Source organism: Sphaeramia orbicularis, chromosome 20 (assembly GCF_902148855.1).
Source record: "Sphaeramia orbicularis chromosome 20, fSphaOr1.1, whole genome shotgun sequence".
Taxonomy (NCBI): Eukaryota; Metazoa; Chordata; class Actinopteri; order Kurtiformes; family Apogonidae; genus Sphaeramia; species Sphaeramia orbicularis.
The window spans coordinates 3,506,748-3,531,877 of NC_043976.1; the positions used below are offsets into that span (position 1 = coordinate 3,506,748).

Genomic DNA, 25,130 nt, shown 5'->3' on the forward strand with positions numbered 1-25,130 from the left:
ACTCTTTGTTTTTCCAGACATTTGTGATTATTTTCTGTCCCTGAACTCAGTCTGGTGGTCCTTCCTCAGCACCCACTGCTCCCTCAGTGTCCTCATATTCACTAACTAGTGCTCATCCTTCTCCTTGTTTTTCAAAAAGTTCCAGATAATCCCAAAGCAATAATTAGTGATTTGTGAGGTATTTCAAAGTGTTTTTGAAGTTTATTTCTGAAGGTCAATAATGTCCCCTGGTTTTTATGACTTCACGTTCCAACCCATCAAATGAACCAAGTGATCGACGACAGACCAGAGGAAACTTTATTGATTTCATCAAACACTGACAGAAAAACAAAGAACAGAATAAATAACAGTAAATAACCCATTACCTTGGCAACCTGAGGGAACTGAGTGTTGTAAAAACTGATTGTATAAACTGAGCATGTGCAGCAGAGTGACGCTGGGGTGGGTTCAAAGGACCAGCCCTCAGCCAGTGTCCTGAACGGTTGTTGGTTTGAATCCCAGTAAATGAACTGAGGCTATGAAACACAGTACAAATATATAGATTTATATCTTATAGAAAATAGAAATATAAACAGTAGAGAACAATAGATACTCTTATTAATACTATACAGACAAATTATAAATATATACTCATCTGGGACATCATAAACCACAGAGAAGGAGGTGTCGTACTCCTGCATGATGTCAACACCATGTGAAATCCTGAGAGGAGCAAATATGGGAGGGACCTGATGGTGAGGGCAGAGTCTATTCATATTCTAACATATTTCACCAAGTTCACTCAAAGGTTTGAAGGACGGATTCATCGTTGTGTCGAACACATCAAACCTATAAAAACAACGATCACATCCCATCATGTCTCTTGAACTCAGGTCGAATAAATGCACTTTAGAGTCCGATCCACAAATCAGGGACGGAATGTCAACAGTGGACACAACTAACCTAGTTATAATAACTAGTTTCAACACACTAGTCACCAAAAACCAAAACCCTGTCTATGAAAGTCTCTTCTTTCCATTGGAAGAAATTAATTTGACTTTGCAGTAATCTGTCCTGTCATCACTGAGAATGCCTCAAACATAAATACTCTATTATTACAGACTATTAAAGTATTCATTTTATACCATAATCTCTTCCTTGTAGTTTCACATAATTGTCGTCACATTTTCAGGTCAACACAATTGAACAGAGCATAAAATACAATTAAATTAAATTAAATTAAATAAAAAGATACTCTACCGAACTGCGTACACACCACAGTCAACTACTTTACTGTCAAATGACCCAGATTTGGATATGACAAATCTAAAGGTGTGACAACCTTAACCCAAACCCAGACTTGGACCCAGACCCTGACCTGGAACCAGAACCAGATCCAAACCCAGGCCGAGGCCGAGGCCCAGACCTGGACCCTGACCCAGACCTGGACCCAAGCCCAGACCCAGACTCTGACCCAAACCCGAACTGAGACCCAGACCTGGACCCTGACGCAGAAAAAGACCCTTAACAAAACCTGAACCGAGACACTGAACCAGACCTGGACCCTGGGCCAGACCCTAACCTGATACTGGACAGTTTCCATTAGGTTCATTTATTCCCATATATGAAAGCAGATGTGTGTGTTTCAATCATGTTAGGGTTAGAATGAGGTTGGAATGAGTGTTGACAACTCTGAATTAACATAATGGACAAATACCAAGAAGAAGGGTAGAGTTTTTTGAAAGAAGTCGTCGTCAATGATAACAAACATGGTAATAACAGAGGAGGTTTTACTAAATTGGATATTGAGAATGTTGTCATAAATCTGTCAGTAGTTTTTCACCAACTCACTCAGTTGTTCTTTGAAAAGTTCCATTTCTGTAAATTATTGGCATCAAATCTCAACACTGCCCCCCATGGTTCCCAGTGGTACTGCAACATATCCTCTGGTACGAATCCGTAAGATTCAGGAGGCGGACAGAAATACAAATTAAATGAAGGGAGAGGACAGACAGACGGTGCCGTTCATATGCATACGAGTATCTAATGTAGAGAATAAAAGAACCTTAAATCACATGACATGGTTTTAATCTAGTCTGAACACTGGGCTCCATTTGGGAGAGCTGGACCTGAGTTAACGGCGACCTAACCCTAACCCTGAATTTGATTTATTTACACTTTTAAGTGACTCTACATCAAAATAATACATCTAATAATGTTATTTCTTTGTGACACGTCCAGGGTGAACCCCACCTTCACCCACTGGTGGACGGGATAGGCTCCACCCCCGCGACGCTCATGAGGATGAAAGCAGTTCTGAAAATGGATGTAAACAGTCAGAATAGACTGCTGTTCCTTCACTGTGGACATTTATTGACATGTAGTTGCCCTCCTCCGGGGACACTAAAGGCCTCTGAGTTAGTTTTATCTGTTTGGTCTTTTTAGTTATGGTGACAGTAACTCTGGTCTTACACATCGTACTTTATCAAGACATAATTAAGAACATTATGGTCCATTATTGTCCTTTGACTCTGACACAGTGGACCGATGAATGAATAGGGGTGTGGTCACTGTGTTTGAACAGAGGTTTGTCTTCACATGAAACAAAAAGGACAACAGGACACTGGCCACGTAACATGTCAGATGTCAGGTGTCAGTCTCCTCTCTTTGTGATTGGCTCTTGTCCTCAGCCTGTGATTGGCTCCCATCTTCGACCTTTGATTGGCTCTTGTTGTGAGCCTGTGATTGGCCCCCGTCCTTGGCCTGTGGCTGGCTCTTGTCATCAGCGTGCTTGAACATCAGGATGGAGTTGTAGATTTTGAGAGCAGGCCCGAGTTTGATTGACATGATCCTAACGATGTCCCTCTGGGTGAGCAGAAGGAAAGCCCGCCCATCGATTTGCTAGACAGAGAGAGACAAGAGTCAATAAGATCATAGCAGCATCATGGGATGACATCAAACTTGCAGCAGATGATTGTTTGATGTTCTCACCTCGTCTCTGAACTGCTTCGCCTGCTCCTCACAACCAGGAAGAGACTCGATGAAATCTGACACCTGAAGAGACAGACAGGTGGAGCTGTGAGACAGGTGTGCTGTGATACCTGTTTTTTTTTTTCTACAGAAGTGCTGCATTAACATTCTGTGGACTCATTAATCACAGCTGCAACTCGAACTACTACAAAGAAAAGCTGCAGCACTTCACTTAGTTTGACTCTATTTCTGTTTTAGCCTGAGAAAAAATGTCCATGAACACTAAACAGTCTTCACTAAACTAAAGAATAGTACTTAACAGTATCTTCCAAATCTTGTTCAAATGTTTTCAAACATGTACTATAGTGGTACTACTCCACCACCGCAGGAGTAGTACCTTCTGCTCTACTGACAACCCCTGAAGGATCACGGATTAATGCTTTTAGCATATATCTAAATCATCTCAGACGGGTAAACTAGTACATGCTAATTAGAATAATTATGGTGAGTAAGAACACATACTAGAGCATTGCATAAGTAAAATACTTAAGTAATCTGTTTCTACCCCACACATTAACCAATGGTTAATAGGTATTGGGTAAGTAGGCGGGCTGTGCCTTAACCATAACCCTAACCCTGTTCCTATCCCTAACCCTGTTCCTATTCCTGTTCTTAGTCCTAACCCTGTTCCTAACCCTAACCCTGTTCCTAACCCTAACCCTGTTCCTATTCCTGTTCTTAGTCCTAACCCTGTTCCTAACCCTAACCCTGTTCCTAACCCTAACCCTGTTCCTATTCCTGTTCTTAGTCCTAACCCTGTTCCTAACCCTAACCCTGTTCCTAACCCTAACCCTGTTCCTATTCCTGTTCTTAGTCCTAACCCTGTTCCTAACCCTAACCCTGAAGGCTCAACAGGCCACATGTTGGTTAAAACAGTGTAATATGTATGCCACACCTGTATGTTCCACTGTACACAAACATAAACAAAGCTGCAGGATAAACTAAAATTAGGGGTTGACCGATATGTTTTTTCAGGGCTGATACCAACATCAATAATATTAATGATCATGAAGGCCGATAAACGATATTTGGAGCCGATATTCGTTTGATGTAAAAATTTAAATCTTGGTGTCAAAAACTTGAATCATACAAACACCAACATTTAACTTTGTTTAAATGCTACTCAGCATGTTTATTTTTCAATTAACAAAACACACTCTGGGAACTGCCAGGCTCAACTATATATCATAAATTCAACTGAAAATAAATAAATAACTCTCTATACTTTTTATAAGTAAATAAAGTCATCATAAATATTATCATTTAACTGCATGGGATAGCAGGGACCCTGTCATTCAAAACTAGGCAACTCAGCTGCTAATTACTGTTACTGACTTATACCTTAAAAAAAAACAAAAACAAAACAAAAAAAAAACTACAGTCGCAATAGGAGAGCTTACTGATCTTTGAACACTGTACACCATGTAGTCAGTGTAGGCCTTAGATGCCTTTACATTATGTCTAAAGTCTTAAACACCATCATGCTCCTCTCCTCTTCTTACAAGACACTACCAAAGAGAGCTTCAGGCGCATTTCATCTACCAATGTCATTTTCTAAGGCTTGGGATTTCTCAAAATGGAAAAAAGTAAAGTAAAATATCCTGGGATCATGAGTTGTTAAACATTTCCCAACCACTTTCTCTCACTCCGCTCCTCTACAGTTTCTAATTTCGCACACACTTCACTATCACAGCATTGATATCACCATGTCAGTTGACTGCAGTTGTAAGTCAGCTGGCTTGGCTAACAATGTCCATTAATGAGCACTCTGCACGCTCATCAATGCTGTAATAGAGTGACCGTCTCACAGTGAGACAGAGAGGAGGAGAAAGGCTAAGCTTATCAGCCACTAACAGCCAATAACCAACCTGAAATTATTGCAGGTTTTTACTCTCTCACACACACCTTACAACTATCACAGACTATTTCCCTATCGTTATGATTACCCAACAGTCTCATAGTGATACAGACAGAAGGGGGGGTGCACTCGAAGCTAAGTTACATGGTAAAAGTTAGTCGCTAAGTGTTCCCTTTACAGTGCTTTCACTTATGGCATTCATATATTGGGACTTTCAGTAATATTATTTGGAGCCATGGGTTGTAAAGGATTGTGATTTTTATAGCAACTTTGGCAAAATCTGCTGCCTGAACTCACCCTCATGTAAGCCTGTACACCTGGCTTGAAGCAGCCGGCTTCTCCTCCATGTGTCTGGCTGTCTGCCCAGTTTTCACACACATGTGGCACATGCCAATCAGCAGTGGATGCACTGCTGATTGGCATGCCGTGTAACCAATCAGATGGTGCTGTGGGAGGGACAATGCTCGGAGCTGAGACAACCGGCTACATCAGAGCCAAAATCACCCTGTTTTCAGTTTGACCCATCATATTAGCCGTCAGACACTTTAAAAAGCAGATAACAATAATGGTCAAAATGACGAATATTGAAGCCAATAATCGGCCAGGCCAATGATCAGTTGACCCCTAACTAAAATCACAGAAGAATGTAGTGAACATGCACATGAGGTTATATCCAAAATTTTCTTCTTCTAGTCACATGACGTCATTGTTTCCAAAAAGTGGTGTTTTGCCTATCCATACGGCAATGTGAGGGCGGCGGTGTGAGATTTTAACGCTCTGGGACCTGTTCTCCAAAAATACCATTTCAGGGCACTGACAATGCCAGTGTCATGTGGACAAAGGCCAAAACGATATTAAACTTCTGCGGATTGACATAATTTTGTTGTTGTGTGTATGGGACGTATATGCCATATATCACCACAGTACTGTAGCAACAAGAGGCTAATGAGTTCATGCAACAGTAGCCTTGACTGACGCTGTGGCAACAAAATGTTGTTACTGCTTATTGTCACAGTACAAATGCTATCATTTGATTGGCTCTGTGGAAATAGACAAACCGATATTTCGTGCCACAGTACTGTGGCAGTAGCCATTGCCAAAATAGATTTACTGCACTAGTTTGGTTGAAAATGAGGAATATGGAAAGGTTTATATAAAAACGGCTTAACTGTTATGTTGATGAATCATAATTGATGTATGTAAATGTGTAAAATTTGTAAGAAATCTAGTGCTTTAGGAGGTATTATTATTATTATTATTATTATTATTATTATTATTATTATTATTATTATTATTATTATTATTTGTTATTCTGAATACAGTGTTAGTATTTGTAAATGACAGTCAAAATATAAATAGCAAATCAGTTTTATTTTGAAAATATCTTTGATTAAAAAAAGCAATTTTCTCAGTTTTTTTGTTCAAAAAGTTGTTAATAATAATAATAATAGATTAGATTTCTATAATGCTTTTCAAGGCACCCAAAGTGCTTTACATTATTGATCCATTATTCATTCACTCTCACATTCACACTCTGGTGGTGGTAAACTATGTTTGTAGCCACAGCTGCCCTGGGGCAGGCTGACGGAAGCGTGGCTGCCAATTCACACCAAACAGCCCCTCCAACCACCACCAAACATTCATACACCAGTGTGAATGACACAGGAAACGAGGTGAGTGAGGTGTTTTACCCAAGGACACAGTGGCACATGATTAGGACAGAACAGGACTTGAACCACCAACCCTTATTGGGCAACCCGCTCTACCTCCTGAGCCACCACCGCCCTGCCCGGTTGTCATGTTGTAAATGTTGATATCTCAAGAATGAATGATGATGGCTGGCAACTTACTAACACTTTTGGCAGAAAAGTGTTAAGAATATTTCTACAGGTCACCAACTTCTTGGATTGGTAGATTGATAAGGTTAAGTTGTGCATTGCGTGTTGAAATTAGACTTGTACTATCTGTGTCATATTTGGTGGTATGAAGATGGGACCTCCCTATCCTTTCATGTACAAACTTGAAAAACTTAAAGAAGGGAGAGCAGCATCAATGGAATCAACATAAATAGTATGAAGTCAGATCAAGTACAATTCAGTCTGTTTGATTTTAGGGGTTAAGTTCTGTGTCTAGAATATGTTCTGTCATCAGTCAAATGGAAAAAAAAAAATCCATAACAATTTTGTACAGAACTCCAAATCCATCAGACTTTACCAGATATTGAGACTGTATGTAGTTATTTAATTAAATGTTGATACAATTCCAAATGAGACTGAATCTTTCAATTGTTTCTCAGCTGTTTTTTAGGGTGGGGTCAAACTACAAACCCTTACTCCTATTATTTAACATTTACTATGTATTTCATTAATTCCTAATAATGACGTGTCTTAATGTCGTAGATGTGTGTCTGAGGTGGTGGACAGATGGGGGTCACCTGCTGGACGCTCCAGTGTTGGACAGCATCGGCGTGGACTCCGATGACGCCTGGCAGAAGTTTGCGATGTTGTTCCCAGCAGAGTGACAGGTCGCGTCCAGGCTGCGCTGACATGGCGGACAGGAAGACGGACTGGTGGAGGGCAGCTTGGAGACTGGACTCTACAGGACCACAAGGGGCGGGTTAGGCTGAGTTGGGCTTAGGAAAACATCAGGAGTACAAATGGTAAACTACACAATAAAACACATTCACTGACTAACTGTTCCAGGGCTTTAAGCATTAATACTGTCGCCATCTGGATTTAACAAATAGGTAAATGCCTCCCTTTGGATAATTAGTGCATGGGTGATTACGTTTCAGCTGAAACATGTTATTGAACCCTAACTGATGGAGTGAGTCACTCCTCATTTATTAAACAACCATGTGGAAGACACATCCTGTGGCTGTGGAAAAGATGTTAATGTGTTTCAGAAGGGTACAATTATTGGCATGACGGAAAGAAAACATCTATGGAGAAAAGGACTGAAACTGGGTTAAGAACTGTCCAACCCATCATTACAAACTAGAAGGATAGTGAGGAACCGTCATCTTCCAGGATGAAATGTGGTTAGAAACAAATCTGGAATGATTGTGATCGGCAACCACTTAGATGTTTGGTGAAATTAAATCATAAAAAAACAACAGTAAAATTCACAGCTATGTTTAACAGTGAAAGTAACAACATTTCCACACCCACAGTATAAAGGATGCTCAAGGGATTAGGACTGAACAGCTGTGGAGCGAAATAAAATATATAAGGATAATCAGAAAAAAAGCTTCAGTTCAGTAGAAGCATAAAGACTGGACTGTGTTTAATGGAAGAAGGTCATGTAGTCTAATGAGTCCACATCGCCCCTGGTCCAGAGGTGGATGAAGTCATTGCTCACCATACCTAGTGTCTACAGTACCAGCCTGGGGGGCAGTGATTACCCATCATGCTTAGTGTCTACAGTACCAGCCTGGGGGGCAGTGATTACCCATCATGCTTAGTGCCTACAGTACCAGCCTGGGGGGCAGTGATTACCCATCATACCTAGTGCCTACAGTACCAGCCTGGGGGTTAGTGTTCTGATCTTGAGTTGGTTTGGTTGGTTCTGGTCTTGGACGTTATGAGTCCAAAGAATCAGTTCAGCTGAACCTGAAAAAACGAATGACCAGACCTGAACCAGAGTCCAGACCAGAAGTGTGAAGTCCAGACTAGAACCACAGTTTCCAGAGTGGTCTGACTCTCCCATCATCAAAACAAGATCTTGGTGAAAAATACATGCAGCTCTGGATGGAAATAAATGTTGTGTTATTCCAGATTCTTATCGAAATGATGCCACAGCGAATTCATGTCTCAATCTAAATAAAGGTGCTCCAAACAAATATTAGAGTGTGTGACTTTTTTTTGGACAGACACTGTATTTCAAACCTATAAATAAAAACTAGTAACTGAAGATACTGTAAGTTACAGTGCATGGACATATTACACATTATGGCAAAGCTGTGATCAATGGCCTGATAAATTATGTGATCAATGACCTGATAAATCACCTGATCAACGACCTGATAAATCACCAGATCAATAATCAACGACAACAACCAATAGAATAATCAATAAGAACAAGAGCTGTCAGGCTGCGGCGTCCACAACCATCCACTGCAGTTACTACAGGAAGCAGTTTCCATGGAAACGGACATTCATCGGCCAACTGTTTCCATGGCAACGGAGATGAAGTCAGGGTGTGACTGTTTCCACTGTTTATTCACACTTTTACATAACAGATGCTGACACGATGAAGATCACCTATAGTAAAACCACAAGGGGTTAAAGAATGGTTTAACAGCATCCTCATCACCATAGCAACCACCTGACAACACCTGAGGGAGCCAAAGAGCTGAGAATGCAGAACATCAGCTGGTCTAAGAACGGAACGTTTGAGTCAGCAGAAACAGAACAATGATGAACAACTGAACTGGAGAAGTGACCTCCCTACGAGTACAAATACACACTAGAAATACTGCACTACGAGCACAAATACACCCTGAAAATATGAGTACAAATACACACTGAAGATACTGCACTATGAGCACAAATACACAATGGGAATACCGCATTATGAGTACAAATACACACTGAAGATACTGCATTATGAGCACAAATACACCATGGGAATACTGCATTATGAGTACAAATACACACTGAAGATACTGCACTATGAGCACAAATACACAGTGGGAATACCGCATTATGAGTACAAATACACACTGAAGATACTGCATTATGAGCACAAATACACAATGGGAATACTGCATTATGAGTACAAATACACACTAAAGATACTTCACCATGAGTACAAATACACAATGGGAATACTGCACTATGAGTACAAATACACACTGGAAATACTGCAGTATGAGTAAAAATACACACTGGAAATATTGCACTATGAGCACAAATACACACTGAAAATATGAGTACAAATACACACTGAAGATACTGCACTATGAGCATAAATACACACAGAAAATATGAGTACAAATACACACTGAAGATACTGCACTATGAGCATAAATACACACTGAAAATATGAGTACAAATACACACTGAAGATACTGCACTAAAGGACAAATACACACTGAAAATATGAGTACAAATACACACTGAAGATACTGCACTATGAGCATAAATACACACTGAAAATATGGGTACAAATACACACTGAAGATACTGCACTATGAGCATAAATACACACTGAAAATATAGGTACAAATACACACTGAAGATACTGCACTATGAGCATAAATACACACTGAAAATATAGGTACAAATACACACTGAAGATACTGCAGCATGAGTAACAGTCCACACTGGAAACACAGCACTATTAGAGCCCAACCGATAAGGGACTTTTGGGGTTGATGCCGATACCAATATTGGGGGCTAAAAAAAGCCGATATCCAATACATCGGCCGATAACCGATATATTGGCCGATATATGAAATAAGAACACTGATCTACACAGGATATAATAATCTTATATTAGATAATTGTGGACAGGTGGATAAACAGTTGCATAAATCTTTGTTTATCTCACAAGTATAATTTACACAACTTTCAAATGCAAACTATGCAATCACAAAAATAATTAGAGCAAAAAATATTACTTACCACACAATTATGTTTCACTCACAAATTAGGATATGTCTGCCTCACGGCACTACAACTTCCCATGTGGACTAAGGACTAAACTGAGCATGTGCAGAGTGAGTTAGGTGAGTCCTAAATTGTTCCTGATTGGAGCAACTGCAAGAGTTACAACTGACCCGTGTTACAACTGTCCCCAGTCTCCCCTACACTATTAACACCCAGGCCTGCTGGCAGAATGAAACTGTGAGGTAGACAGGAAGTGCACAGACATGGGTGTGTGTGGGGGGGTGAATACTTCATAAGACGGGGGGGGGGGGGGTGTCTGTGATTTTCGAAGTGGGGGTGGTTTAGTGGTCCATTTTTGTCAGAGCACACGGTAGCGGTTTGTGATTTTCGCCGGGGTTGGGGGTTCGGAGCGGGGTGGGGGGGTGAGGTGGGAATAAGCAGTCCATCCTTGTCAGAGTGCGCAAGCAGGGGGTGGGGGGGGGGTAGCTCCGTGAATATGTGATTGTGTGTGGGGGGGTGATAGTGTCATTGTCTGAGCAGGAGTGAAAGTGAAACTAACTTGCTTTAAAGTTCCTCTTATTCTCTGGGCAGCACACACACACACACACACACACACACACACAAACACACACACATACACACACAAACACATACACACACAAACACACACACACACACACACACACAGGGCCAGCGAGCGACAGAATCTCTGTGCAGCAAAAAAAGTTAATATGTTGGCTACATATTGGCCGATGTTGATTAATTGGTGATAAGCTATAATCGGCCATCGGTCAGGCTCTAAGCACTATGAATCAAAGTACTAATACATTCTTGAATAAATTCTACATCCTTCTGTAGTTACAATAGTACATCATGTTACATCAGCTAATTGTATTATTAATGACATTATACTTATAATATTGGTGACATCATCAGTATTAGAAGTACATTTAGTAGTACAGTACTTTGTCCTCACCGGTACCTGGACCAATGGCTGTGACATGAAGATCCTCCTCTTCCTGTTTGACTCGGAGGAGTTTGGTTGGATGAGACAGTCTGAGAATGAGAGGGCGGAGTTAGTTTGATGAGGTCATAGTTCTTCTGATTCTCTGAAACATGTTTGGGTTCAAGTTACCTGTCGGCGAGTCTCCGCCTCTTTCCCAGAGACAGAAGCAGGGGGTTGGGTTCAGTCTTCACCTGGACAGAGACCCTGCACAGACAGGTAGAAAGATGTACAGAAAAAACAGACAGATAGAAAGACAGAAAGACAAAGTCAGACAGGAACAGACAGACAGTCAGATGGACAGGCAGACAGAAAGAAAAATAAACAGACAGATAAACAAGTGGGCAGAGAGAAAGTCAGTCAGTCAGACAGGTTAGGTACATACTAACTGTTTCACCCTCAGGTGTGCGTACCTGTCTGACTGGTTGCCATGGTGATGCAGAGGTGTGGTGGTGATGGGTACCAGAGTAACGACCCTCTCTCCTCCCAGTCGATCAGGAAGCACCACCTCCTTCCTCATGTTAATGTCTGAATATGGACAACCAAAGGCACTGGGACATAGACACAGACAGGGAAAGGGAGAGAGAGGGAGAGGGAGAGAGCGCGAGAGAGAGCGCAAGAGAGAGAGAGCGCGAGAGAGCGAGAGAGCGAGAGAGAGAGAGAGAGAGGGTAAGTCCAAACACGACTCAGCAAAGATACAGGTGTGTTTTGTGCGTGTGACAGGCATGATCCTGTCACAGTCTATTTGACTGGATCATCCACAGCTCAGGTGTGCTCACCTGTGGTGTCCAGTATACTTGGCTCCTCTAATGTGTCCGACTCCTCGGCAGCCAGGGGTCGGACAAATGCCCTGAGAGGGGGAGGGGAGGTGGGAGGAGTCTGTAGAACAAACAAACACACGGTCAGGTTCAGGTATATCAACTGAGAGATGAATCCACCACCTGTCTGTCTCACCTGGCGGACATTCCAGTGGATGTCCAGTCCTCTGACACCAGCCCACAGGATGAAGGTCACTGAGGTCACTGTCACACCACACGTCGAACTGGTCCGACCAGCCGTCATAATGAACCTGCCGACAGACGGGTGAGCAAAGAGACAGGTGGGCAGACAGACGAGTGAGCAGACAGGGAAACAGATAAACAAGTGAGCAAAGAGACAGGTAAACAAACAGAGGGGTGAGCAGACAGACGGGTCAACAGACAGATGGGTGAGCAGACAGACGGGTCAACAGACAGATGGGTCAACAGACAGATGGGTGAGCAGACAGATGGGTGAGCAGACAGACGGGTCAACAGACAGACGGGTCAACAGACAGATGGGTGAGCAGACAGATGGGTCAACAGACAGATGGGTGAGCAGACAGACGGGTCAACAGACAGATGGGTGAGCAGACCAATAAACAGACAAGTAAACAACAGACAGATAAACAGACAGGTAAGCAGTACCTTGACCCTGTAGTCTTCTATGTCTGTTACTGTGGCGACTCTGACCAACATTGGGTTCCTCCTGTCGACCGCCTCCAGTCTGTGGTTCACCTGGAAACCATGAGGAGCTCTCTGATTGGACAGAAGCACAGAGACATCTGTCAGTCACATTCACCTCTCTGATTGGACAGTTCGTCCACCTCTTCCTGCTCCTCCTCTTACCAGCGTGAAGGCTGAACTGGGAGCAGACATGGAACCAGTTTCCTCCAGATACTCCTCCCACAGGAAATTCTCTGGATTAGGATGACCTAAAAATGGGATTAAACAAGGGGTCAGGTCCACCAAAATAAGAGGACAAAACAACCAAAATAAGAGGTCAGGTCCACCAAAATAAGTGGACAAAACGCTCAAAAATATGCAGGGACCACCAAAAAAAAAAAAAAAGTCAGGATCATCAAAATAAGATGTCACAAGTGATTAAGTACGTGGAGCTTACTAATGCCCCTGCCCGGTGGCACAACACTTCGCCCCTCCTCCTCATTGATACTCTGGGATTAATTTAAATACAAAAATTGAGAGAAAGGCCTAAGTAAGGAACATGTGTCAAATTTGAAAAGAATCAGGTGAACAGTATTCAGGAAATCAGTTGGACAAAAAATCTTGGATGGACGGAATTCCTGGTTATCTACGCCAAAAAAATAAGGGACAGAACCACCAAAATAAAGAGGTGAAGACCACCAAAATAAGAGGACAGGACAACCAAAATAAGAGCACAGGACCACCAAATAACAGGTGAAGACCGCAAAAATAAGAGATGGAGACCACCACAATAAGAGGACAGGACCACCAAAACAAGAGGTGAAGACCACCAAAATAACAGGACAGAATTACCAAAATAAAGAGATGAAGACCACCAAAATAAGAGGACAGGACCAACAAAACAAGAGGTGAAGACCATCAAAATAAGAGGACAGTGTTAAAAAATGAGAGGTCAGAATTAAAACTGTATTCACTGTTAAAATTCTACTTCCTGTCACCAGTTTTCTACATAGTTTTCTGTGTTAACTGGAAGTTAAAGACAATAAATAAAAATAAATGTTACCTTTGGTTTTTCAAGTTATGAAAAATGAAAGATATGCAGACACACATTTTTTATTAAGCAGTTCAAATGGATAACATTAGCAAGGGAGCACTGCTAATACTATTGTTTATCCTTTTTCTTTTTAGAAAATAATAATAATAATAATAATAATAATAATAATAATAATAATAAGAAGAAGAAGAAGAAGAATGTAGCTAATCTATGTCATCATCACCATATTACTGCTAATGAGATCATCATTATAAGGCAACTTTCATTCACATTAATTACTTACAACATGCATTTTGACATACTTGAGTGTAATGTATGTTTACATGTCAGTACCCTGTGGAGAGGTCAAAGGTCGTCCCTGCTCTTCACACCAGCCCACAGGATGGATGTAAGGACTGCTACTGTCACACCTGATCCATCAAAACACACAGAACAGGGTCTGAGTGAAACATCACTTTTACAGCATCCATGTCATCAAACCCATCAAAGCTTTGATTAAAAAATTACAATTATGAACAGAAAGTGTAGTTTAGACAGAGACAATAACCTGTCTGTCTGTGGTCATCTGTCTGTGTCTCTCTGTAACCTGTCTGTCTGTCACCTGTTGGCCACCTGTCTATGACCTGTCTGTGACCTGTCTGTCTGTCTGTGATCTGTCTGTATGTCTGTAACCTGTCTCACCTCTCTCTCTCTCTAACCTGTCTATGGCCTGTCCATGGCCTATTTGCATGCCTGTGACCTGTCTAACTGTCACCTGTCTGTCTGTAACCTCTCTGTCTGTCTGTCTGTCTGTGACTTGTCTGTCTGTCTGTGACCCATCTCACCAGTAGTCATATGTGTCGTCCCAGTTGTCAAAATGAACCAGGATTCGGTCCTCGACGACATTGGCGACGGATGCAACACAGACGAGTCCAGGGTTTTTCTTGTCCACAGCCTCCAACTTCATCCCTACCTTGAACCCACAGGGTGCGCTACCCTGAGAGATACAGGTTAAACTCATATGTATGACTACATTTAACTAAGTTCCGTGCCATGGCAAATCCTGCCAAAGCATCAAATTGCTAAATGATTGATTACCAAAGAACTAAAGTTATCAGTCTACTCAGACCAAAATGCCTGGTCATAAATGGACAGACCTCCAGCCACTGAACTAGACTGAGGATGTTACTGGATCAGACTGCACTTCATACGAAGATCCATGGTTTTTTAATTTTCCTTTTCTCATCTGGCATTATAAAACCCATTGGCACAGGTTTTTAAATACAACAGAATCAAAGAAAAATCACACTGATGGCAAAGGGGGCGGGAACAAGTGCAGCTGATCCCCAAAGGACACACCCCATATCAGATAAATCATTGTGACTGGCTCATATTATCTAATCTAAGTGGAACCCCATTAGAATAGGAGCAGAGTTCCCAGGATCATTATAATAACAGTGAAAATTATTAACAACAGTAACTCACTGTAGTCTCGAACAGCGTTGGAGGCGCAGCCTGTGAACCTGACGACTGCAAATACACCTGCCAATCAAAGTCTGTCTCACTGTGACCTAACAGACAGACAGAGGTAGGCTTTTTAATGTGTCTACTAAACCACGTAGACAGTAAAAAACAGTACAGGACAAACAAATGTGCAGAACATTGAGTAAATACATCATAACCAAATATGTCATAAGATGATAAACAAAACATTCAAAAACAGACAATAGAATTAACTACACTATTAAGTACAATGACTAGACTTCTTCTTTACACTATACCTGAACAAACCCTCCAGGAAGACAGAGCACACCTGTGTCAGGTGACTGGTGTGTGTGAGCAGAGCTGATTGCCTTACCTTTGGGTGGGTGCAGTTTCTGGTTGTTCTCTTTACACCATCCTGGTGGTCGGATATCAGCTGAGTCAGCATTTACCCAGAAGTCATAGCACTCTGAAAACCCGTCGATGTGGAGACGCAGGCGACAGCCAATTACCTGAGAGACAGTAGACCGTCACCTGACCAATCGCTCAATCAGATCATGACATAGAGGCAGGCGTGTGTATTTGTTACCTCAGCAACTGTCAACACACAAAACATGGAGGGATGTAATGGGTCTATGCCCTCCAGCTTCATCCCCACTTTAAAAGCAGCTCTTCTACTGGGAAAACCCTGGGACTGAGAGACAGCCAGGACAGAAGACGTCAAAAAGACAGGTTAGAGAGAGGGGTCAGAGAGACAAATCAGAGAGACACGTTATGCAGACGGCTTAGAGAGAGGGGTCAGAGAGACAGGTCAGAGAGATGAGTTAGTGTATATCTCCCATAACCTTTTTTGATGCCTTGTCACCTCATCATAAGCCTCCTGTGCACTCAATTAAGCAGACCTAGGCCTGTATGTAAATCCAAGTTTTTAAATTAACTGCTATTTAACTGAAGGCAGAGGAACAAGACTGCAGCTGCAGCCTGTCGCAAATTTAAAGTAGCCCAACAAATAAGCAACTTCAAGCAAAGAAAAACTCCTACTGATAAAAACTGGACAATTAGCCACGGAAACTAACCTATGCAAAAAACGGGGCTCAAGTTAGTGTGAACCCTGTGCTTGGTGACTCACTGCCTGCTTTTTAACTGCAGGAAACGGAGATGTCAATTTCTATCTGAGGTCAGCAGAGTCAACCACATTCACACAGTTGCGGTACTTTGTCTGCAAGTGGAGAGCTTGGCTGAATCCCTGCTCGACGAGGTAAGACAAGAAAAGTGAGAAGCAGAAGACAAGTCCTCCTACAGCAGCGGAAAACCTGTTCACATAGCAGACACATGGGTAGTGCCTTTTTCTTGCTTTCCACCATGTTGTTTAATTAAGTTTTGATATTACACTTTTTATATGTAACTGTACTTGTGTACATTTTGATTATACGTGGAATTTTAACCTGCGAAGCCGGGTTCGGCTGCTGTCAGCCATCAGGAACTGTCAATCCCTCTGCCCAAAGATTCTAGAGCACGCAGTCAGCACTGCATAGGAATTTGTTTAGGGATGTTGCTATGGAGATAACGTGCAGGTAGTAGGAAAACGAGAGCACCGGCAGCACAGGTATCTCTAATCATGCCCAAAATACATAGTTTTATATTATTTCATGTTCAAATGAGCAAAGTTTGCTCTGATATAGATACTAGATAGTGATAACAGTGACTAACGCTCTGCATTTGTGTCTGAGTGCCCCCCTCTCAGCTTTCTTGTTCCAAACCCCCCCAGCATTGTTAAAATGCCCACTGGAGGGCAGTACTGCCCCCATTGAGAAACCCTAGGTTAGAGTGATGGCTCAGAGGGATAGGTTATGAAGATGGGCTATAGAGATAGTTCAGAAAGATAGGTCAGAGAGATGAATTATGAAGACAGGTTATGGAGAAACAAGGAACAGTATTTGTGTTACTGGGGTAAACAGCGCTGGCGGAGCAGCTTGGGCATTTTGCTGGTCCAGATAATGTTGCCATGACCAGAATCGTCTCTTCACGCTCACTGCAAAAAACACAGAAACACACCTTTGACAATGGAGAAAACACTGCAGTCACATGACTTTCACTGATTGGCTGGTTTATGTGAGGGATCTGATCTGAAACAGATTACATTCACATTATAAAATGAACCAAACTTGAACCAAACCTGAACCAGATCCAAATATGAGCCAGAACTTGAACTAAACCAGCACCAAACCTGGGCTAAACCTGAACTACAAAAATATTGTGCAAAGTTTTAGCCAGCAGATTAGAAACATATCTCCCATAACTAGGGATGCACCGATACCACTTTTTTCTAGACCGAGTACAAGTACTTACATTTGAGTACTTGCCGATACCGAGTACTGATACGAGTCCTCAATAACCCCATTCCAGTTCTTAGTTCCTTTTGTAAATGTGCTTTATTGTCGTTGTCATTAGTCTGACTGGAACAAAGTGCTGCTACTGACATTTAATGTGTTGGAATGAGTTTTTCTCAATTAATCCACCAGGGGGCGCCGCTCTGAATTAACCGTACTGGACAGATACCACGAAGAAGAGGAAAGTTTAATGAGAAAAAGAAGAAGAAAGTCAGTAATAACAAACACAGAGATGACAGAGGCAACACTAATGTGATACTAATATTGCAGCGTTTTCACTGGTAAGGTTTAAAAGCTTAGCTCCAGCAGGAAGAGAAAAGAGAAATGAGCCATAAGTTTCATTTTCACTTCTGTTGGCGGCGGTCCACACCGTTCTGTACTCCCGCTGGTATTCTCATTCTGTTAACGCATCCACGAGCGCCTGGAAAAGGATGGAATGTATGCAGAGGACGGACAGAACACTGTGTCTGTATCTGTCTGTGTCTGTAACGTTACTTGCAGTCAGTGTTACTTTTATCACCGTCATTTATTTTGAAAAATCTCCACACTCCCCACACATTATTCCTCCTCCTCCTACCTGCTGCACTGAACTGTGAATGTCAAACGGCCGTAAGTGGTATCGGTGCATTTCTATCGGGTTACTTTTACGAGTACGAGCACACACACTGAGTATCGGAGCCGATGCCGATACTCGTATCGGTGCATCCCTACCCATAACTTGTTACTAATGACCAAAATGGTTTTGTAAAAAACAGACATGGATTCCATAACATTGGGTTTTAACTGGGTTTTTCCACAGGACAATGCTGCAGTTCACAGTGCCTGCCTGACAAAGGACTTCTTCCAGAGGAATTACGTCATTCTTTTGGACCATCCTGCGTGTTCCTCAGATCTAAAGCCATTAACATTTGGGGATGGATGGCAAGTAAGTTAACAAAAATGGACATCAGTTCCAGACAGTGGATGCCCTATGTGAAGCCATCTACACCACTTGGAGCAACATTCCCACTAGCCTCCTGGAAACACTCCCATCGTCATAATAATTAATACACTGAACAAAAGTATAAACGCAACACGTTTGTTTTTGCTCCCATTTTTCACAAGCTGAACTCAAAGATCTAAGACTTTTTCTGCGTACACAAAAGGCCCATTTCTCTCAAATATTGTTCACAAATCTGTGTTAGTGAGCACTTCTCTTTTGCTGAGATAATCCATTCACCCCTCAGGTGTAGCATATCAAGATGCTGATTAGACAGCATTATTATTCCACAGATGTGCCTTAGGGTGGCCACAATCAAAGACCACTCTAAAATGTGCAGTTTTACTGTAGTGGGGGGGTTCGGGGGGGTCAGAAAACCAGTCAGTATCTGGTGTGACCACCATTTGTATCACGCAACGCAACCGATCAGATTGTTGATTGTGGCCTGTGGAATGTTGCCTGTGGAATGTTGGTCCACTCCTCTTCAGTGGCTGTGCGAAGTTGCTGGATATTGGCAGGAACTGGAACACACTGTTGTATACCCCGATCCAGAGCATCCCAAACATTTCTCAGTGGGTGACATGTCTGCTGAGTATGCTGGCCATGCAAGAACTGGGATGTTTTCAACTTCCAAGAATTATGTACAGATCCTTCAACATGGGGCTGTGCATTATTATGGTCAACATGAGGTGATGGTGGTAGATGAACAGCACAACAATGGGCTTAAGGATCTTGTCATGGCATCTCTGTGCATTCAAAATGCCATCAAATAAAATACACCTGTGTTTGTTGTCTATAACATACGCCTGCTCATACCCCATCACCACCACAGGCCACTTGATTCACAACGTTGACATCAGCAAACCGCTCACCCACACGACGCCATGGTACTCAGGAAAACTGTACCGTTCGGAGTGCCCTGCATGGGACAATCCGCCCTTATGTACTGCGTGTTTTTTTGGCTTTGCAATTGATTTCTCACTCTGTCTCGCTCGTTCGACATGCATGTGAGCACGTAGTGCGGGGAAGCCCCACTCCTCAGTGAGCGACAGTGGACAGAGAAGCGACTTTAGACTGAACCCACATCAGAAAAACCGAGGTACAGACTGAACCGTGGGCTACCTGTACCGTTGCACTCCTAGCTATCTGCCATCTGCCCTGTACAGTGAAAACTGGGATTCATCTGTGAAGAGAACACCTCTCAAAGTGCCAGACACTACTGAATGTGAGCATTTTCCCACTCAAGTCAGTTACGACGATGAACTGCAGTCAGGTCGATACCACAGTGAGGACGACAAGCATCCAGATGAACTTCCTTGAAACGGTGTCTTACAGTTTGTACAGAAATTCTTTGGTTAAGCGAACCGATTGTTGCAGCAGCTGTCCAGGTGGCTGGTCTCAGATGGTTTTGGAGGTGAAGATGCTGGATGTGGAGATCCTTGGCTGGTGTGGTTACACATGGTCTGTGGTTGTGAGGCTGGTTGTATGTACTGCCAAATTCTCTGAAACGCCTTTGGAGATGGCTTATGGCAGAGAAATGAACATTCAATTCACAGGCAACAGCTCTGGTGGACATTTCTGCAGTCATCATGCCAATTGCATGCTCCCTCAAAACTTGTGACATCTGTGGCATTGTCCTGTGTGATAAAACTGCACATTTTAGAGTGGCCTTATATTGTGGCTAGCCAAAGGCACACCTATGCAATAATCATGCTGTCTATCTCAGCAAAGGAGAAGTGCTCACTAACATAGATTTAGAAAGATTTGTGAACAATATTTCAGAGAAATAGGCCTTTTGGGAATGTAGAAAAAGTCTTAGATCTTTGAGTTCAGCTCATGAAAAATGGGAGCAAAAACAAAAGTGTTGCATTTATATTTTTGTTCAGTATAATAATAATTAAGCATACAAAAACTAATTTTTGAAATGATCAACAAGAACGGTGGAGCTACTCATTTACTGAGTCCTTTTTTGAAATTTTTATTTCTATTTCATGGGGGGTTTGGGTTTTTTTGAGCTGTGGCCTTAAACTTTTGATCAGCTGATGAACAGCCTATTTCAGTTTAATTGTTTTCAATTAAGTGCTTGCTCAAATTTTTTGTCTCCCTCTCATTTCTTCCTTTTGCATTTTGAAACTCTACTTAGAACCTTTTTAAGATCCAACAGTGCAAAATTCTTGCAACTTTTCAAGTGGTCTTAAAATTTTGATCAGGAGTGTACATACAGCTTAAACACTATATCCACTCATAAACATCTGTCCTCTGTACCTCAGCTTTCCAGAATTGAAGAGTTGACTCTGTCAGATATAAATAGTAGGCGTCAACTCTCCTGGTTCTATGAATTATTACTTCCTCAAAGGATTCGATTATCAAAAAACTAGAGGCCTGGAAACACAACTTAACTTAGATATTCAGGAAAGAGATTGGGAAATTGCTTGTTTTAAAGCCCAGACCCAATCTGTTAACACAAAATATATATTTTTACTGTACAAATGGCTTATGCAAAATTATATCACACAGGCTTAGTCAGATGTTCCCCAACACTCCAGATTTCTGTGTGAAAAGTAGAGGAAAAAGGTACTTTATATAATTGTCTGTGGGAGTGTATAAAGCTACAGCGATTCTGGAAATCTGTGATAGATTGTATAAGCCTTGTTGTTGGGAAGGAAGTCCCATCATGTGCTAAACTTTGTGTGCTGGGCATGTATCCTGATGATTTTGCTGTAACCTTGAAGCAGTCACTACTCATTGACTTTGGACTTTTACAAACCAGACGGATAATTGGACTTTTATGGTAAAGTATGGATATACCTTCTGTTGGTTTGTGGATAAAAGAACTGGCTACTTGTCTCACCTTGGAAAGGCTAACATATATTGTTTAAAAAAAAAGGACAAGAAATTTGCCTGTTTATGGGGTCCATATATGGCTTTCTTGAAAAAACAGTTCTATATGATTTGATTTTCTATTCTGTGTTACAATTGTACGCTACTATGGTCTGATTTTATAATTTTATAATTGTACTGTCATTTTATTTTATTTCATTTATTTAGTTGTATTCATTCATTCCTTTATTTATTATTTACTATTTCTATTTATTCAGAAAACCCTCAATTTTATGGCAATTACTTTTAGGTGTATTTTCTGTACGTGTGAATTTGTATGTTTCTGCCAGGACTGGGCAATGTTATTTCTTTATTAATTTGTTAAACAAAAATAAAAGCAAAAAAACAAAACTAACAAACAAAAAAACCAAACCTGAACTTGAACTAAACCTGAACTAAACCTGAACCAGAACCTGAACTAAACCAGAACCAAACCTGAACCGAACCTTAACTGAACCTGAACTGAACCAGAACCAAAACCTGAGCTAAACCAAAACGAACCCTGGACTGAACCTGAATCAAACCTGAATTAAACCTGAACCAAACCTGAAATAAACTTGAACTGAACCAGAACCAAAACCTGAGCTAAACCAAAACCAGCCCTGAACTGAACATGAACTAACCCTGAAACTGACACTGAACTGAACCAGAACCAAACCTGAACTGAACCAGAACCAAACCTGAACTAAACCAGAACCAAACCTAAACCAACTTGAACCAGAACCAACCCTGAGCTGAACCAAGTCTCAACAGAACCTGAACCAAACCCGAACTAAACCAGAACCAAACCTGAACCAGAATTTGAACAAAACTAGAACCAATCCTGAAAGAGAACCAACCCTGAACTAAACCTGAACCAGAACCAACCCTGAGCTGAACTGAACCAAACCTGAACCAAACCTAAACTAACCCAAATCCAACCTGAACCAACCCTAAACCAGAACCTGAACTAAAGCAGAACTGAACCTGGACCAGAATCAACCCTGAACTGAACCAAACCAGAACCAAAAACTTGAACCAAACTTGAACCAGAACTAAGCTAGAGCCAGTCCTGAACCAGAACTAAATCAGAACCACACTTGAACCAGAACCAAACCTGAACTAAACTAAAACCAAAAACCTGAACCACAACTCTGGTTTACAAAGCCAAACCTGTACTGGAACCAAAACCAAACTAAACCAGAACCAAATCTGAACTAAACGAAAACTTTAATTAGATGTGAGATGTTCATCTGAGGTTAACACAGAAACTGCATTGAAGTGGACTATCATTAACAGAACTCAGTAATAATGGATAAAGTGTGTGTTACCGTGTGCTCCACTGCTGACTTTGTTCTTCATCGTCTTTTCTTCTTTGGTTTTCTGTAAAACAGTGATGGAATGACTTGAATGACCTTTTGTTGAGAGGTTTCTCAGAACCAGAACCAGAGGAACTGGAAGAAGGAGAGGAAGTGGTGGAACCAGTGGAACCAGTGGACTCAGAGAAACCAGAGGAACCATCTGTTTGTCCAGTAAGGATTTGAAACCCCGATAACATTTTGGATCAGAGGGTGACACTGGACGTGCTTTGGTCGGATTTGACATGTGAACCCCGATCTGGAACCAAACTGATTTAAAGCTGAACTGGAAACATGAAAACATCAGATAGTGTTATGTTCCTGTGCGATCATTCTGGAACGGATCCGGATTTGGGTCCAAACGTGTTGGTTTCCTTTAAACTAAAATTCAGAGCCTGTTAATCCCGTTTCTGTGTCGAACCGGTTCTGATTACAGTCCGGCTCTTATTGTGGCGGTCTGGGCGGAAGTGCGCGGTTCCGTCCCATCTAACCTGACAGGTGAATCCGGAAACAAACAGCTGACAGTCGGCGGCGATCCGCGGGCCTCTCCGCCGACCTCCGACGCGCGGAGGGCGTCCCGGACCCGGAGCCCGAGCCGCTGAGTGCAACTGGAGCCCTAGACGCACGGAGACACGCGAACCGAGCCGAACCGAACCCCAACGGACACAGTCGAACTTACCGTCCGAGGACACCGACTGACACCGCCGCTCGAGCAACACGGAAATGCTGAAGACACGCAGCGCATGCGCTTGTGGCATGCGTACGTCAGAGGGAGCGACAGAGAGACAGAGATAAACAACAAAACAACCAGAAACACAAACACATGACATTAAATAAACAAAGACATGACATTCATCATTCATATTTTACATGTGAATAAAAAAGATCCTTAAAGACTTAAATACACAGTTTTAAAATCCAACACTTCTAAAAAAAATAAACAATGAACATCAACAAACAGATAAACATTAATTAACAAATAAACGTCAACAGATACACATCAATAAACAAATAAACGATTAAAAGATTAACATCAACATATAAACATCAATAAACAGATAAACATAAAAATTAACATCAATAAACAGATACATATCAATAAACACATAAAAACGTTAAACAAACATCAACAGTTAAACATCAATAAACAGATAAACACTAAGAAACAGACAAATGTCAATAGACATAAGCATTAATAAACAAACATCAATTAATAAACACCAAAAATAATCATCAATTAACAAATAAATATCAACAGATAAATATCATTAAACACAAACGTTAATAAACAAATGAACATCAATAAATAGATAAACATTAAGAAACATAAATATTAATAAACACATAAACATCAATAAACAGATACAAATCACATAAACAACAATAAACAGATAAATATCAATAAAAACATAAACATTAACAAATAAATGTCAATAAACAAATAAACATTAATAAAGACATAATAACAATAATAATTATTATTTATAAAGTTTATAGCACTTTTTGCAGAAAGATTTCACAAAGTGCTTTACAATAAAGTCAGAAGTAAAATACATAGGCAAAAAAAAAAAAAAAAAACACACAGCAACTTCAACCTGATCAAGAACCTACTTTACCAAAAGGGAATACAGTTTCACCCACTACATCTGACTCACCTTCGTGTTTCATTTGGAAACAAGACCCACTACTTCGATTCAGCCGAGTTAGCCCAGGAATTGTACGATCGACACATCACTTCTACATGATGCGGTAAGTAAACTGTAAACTGTGCACTCTTTATCATATGGATCAGGCCCATCTGATGTGATTACAGAAAATGCAAGTTTATTGGGCTTGGTGGACAGCACAAGCCCGTTTATCATTCATTATTATTATAGTTTAAAAAGTAGTAAAATCATCATCATGGGCCTGTTTTTTTCGGGGGGGGGGGGGGGGGGGGGGGTTGTTCTCTCTTTGTCTATCTGATACTAGGTTGATAAATTAACTTTTGAACTTATTTAAGCCCCCTAGAGATTTGTGTTCTGTCTACTATGGAGGTAAAGATTATGGGGACCTGCCGCTTGTCTTACAAGAGGATTAGGATT

At 41.4% G+C, this 25,130-nt stretch overlaps 2 protein-coding genes across 7 annotated transcripts in view; one reads left to right on the forward strand and one right to left on the reverse strand.

The window, feature by feature from the left end:
- Positions 1 to 274: 274 nt before the first annotated feature.
- On the reverse strand, positions 275 to 23,806 carry l3mbtl4 (L3MBTL histone methyl-lysine binding protein 4). Of its 3 annotated transcripts, XM_030122976.1 has the most exons (18): positions 23,726 to 23,806; positions 23,020 to 23,071; positions 17,407 to 17,492; positions 16,050 to 16,154; positions 15,837 to 15,972; positions 15,464 to 15,549; positions 14,824 to 14,975; positions 14,333 to 14,409; positions 13,129 to 13,214; positions 12,928 to 13,038; positions 12,437 to 12,551; positions 12,262 to 12,361; positions 11,896 to 12,033; positions 11,615 to 11,689; positions 11,456 to 11,535; positions 7,302 to 7,462; positions 2,971 to 3,033; positions 275 to 2,880 (listed from the first exon to the last, which is right to left on the reverse strand). In XM_030122976.1, exons 1-18 carry the CDS (start codon positions 23,789 to 23,791, stop codon positions 2,626 to 2,628), a joined length of 1,944 nt encoding a protein of 647 aa, XP_029978836.1. In that variant the 5' UTR covers positions 23,792 to 23,806; the 3' UTR covers positions 275 to 2,625. The 3 variants fall into 3 exon arrangements, with proteins under 3 accessions (XP_029978836.1, XP_029978835.1, XP_029978834.1); XM_030122975.1 differs by having other exon boundaries at positions 11,462 to 11,535; positions 12,262 to 12,551; XM_030122974.1 differs by having other exon boundaries at positions 12,262 to 12,551.
- Positions 23,807 to 24,612: 806 nt separating this feature from the next.
- The window catches only part of arhgap28 (Rho GTPase activating protein 28), a 54,830-nt gene continuing 54,312 nt past the window's right edge, over positions 24,613 to 25,130 (forward strand). For all 4 annotated transcript variants that reach the window (XM_030123258.1, XM_030123259.1, XM_030123257.1 and 1 more), the window contains exon 1: positions 24,613 to 24,795. The gene's annotated coding sequence lies outside the window, so the exon portion shown is untranslated. The remainder of the gene's footprint in view (positions 24,796 to 25,130) is intronic.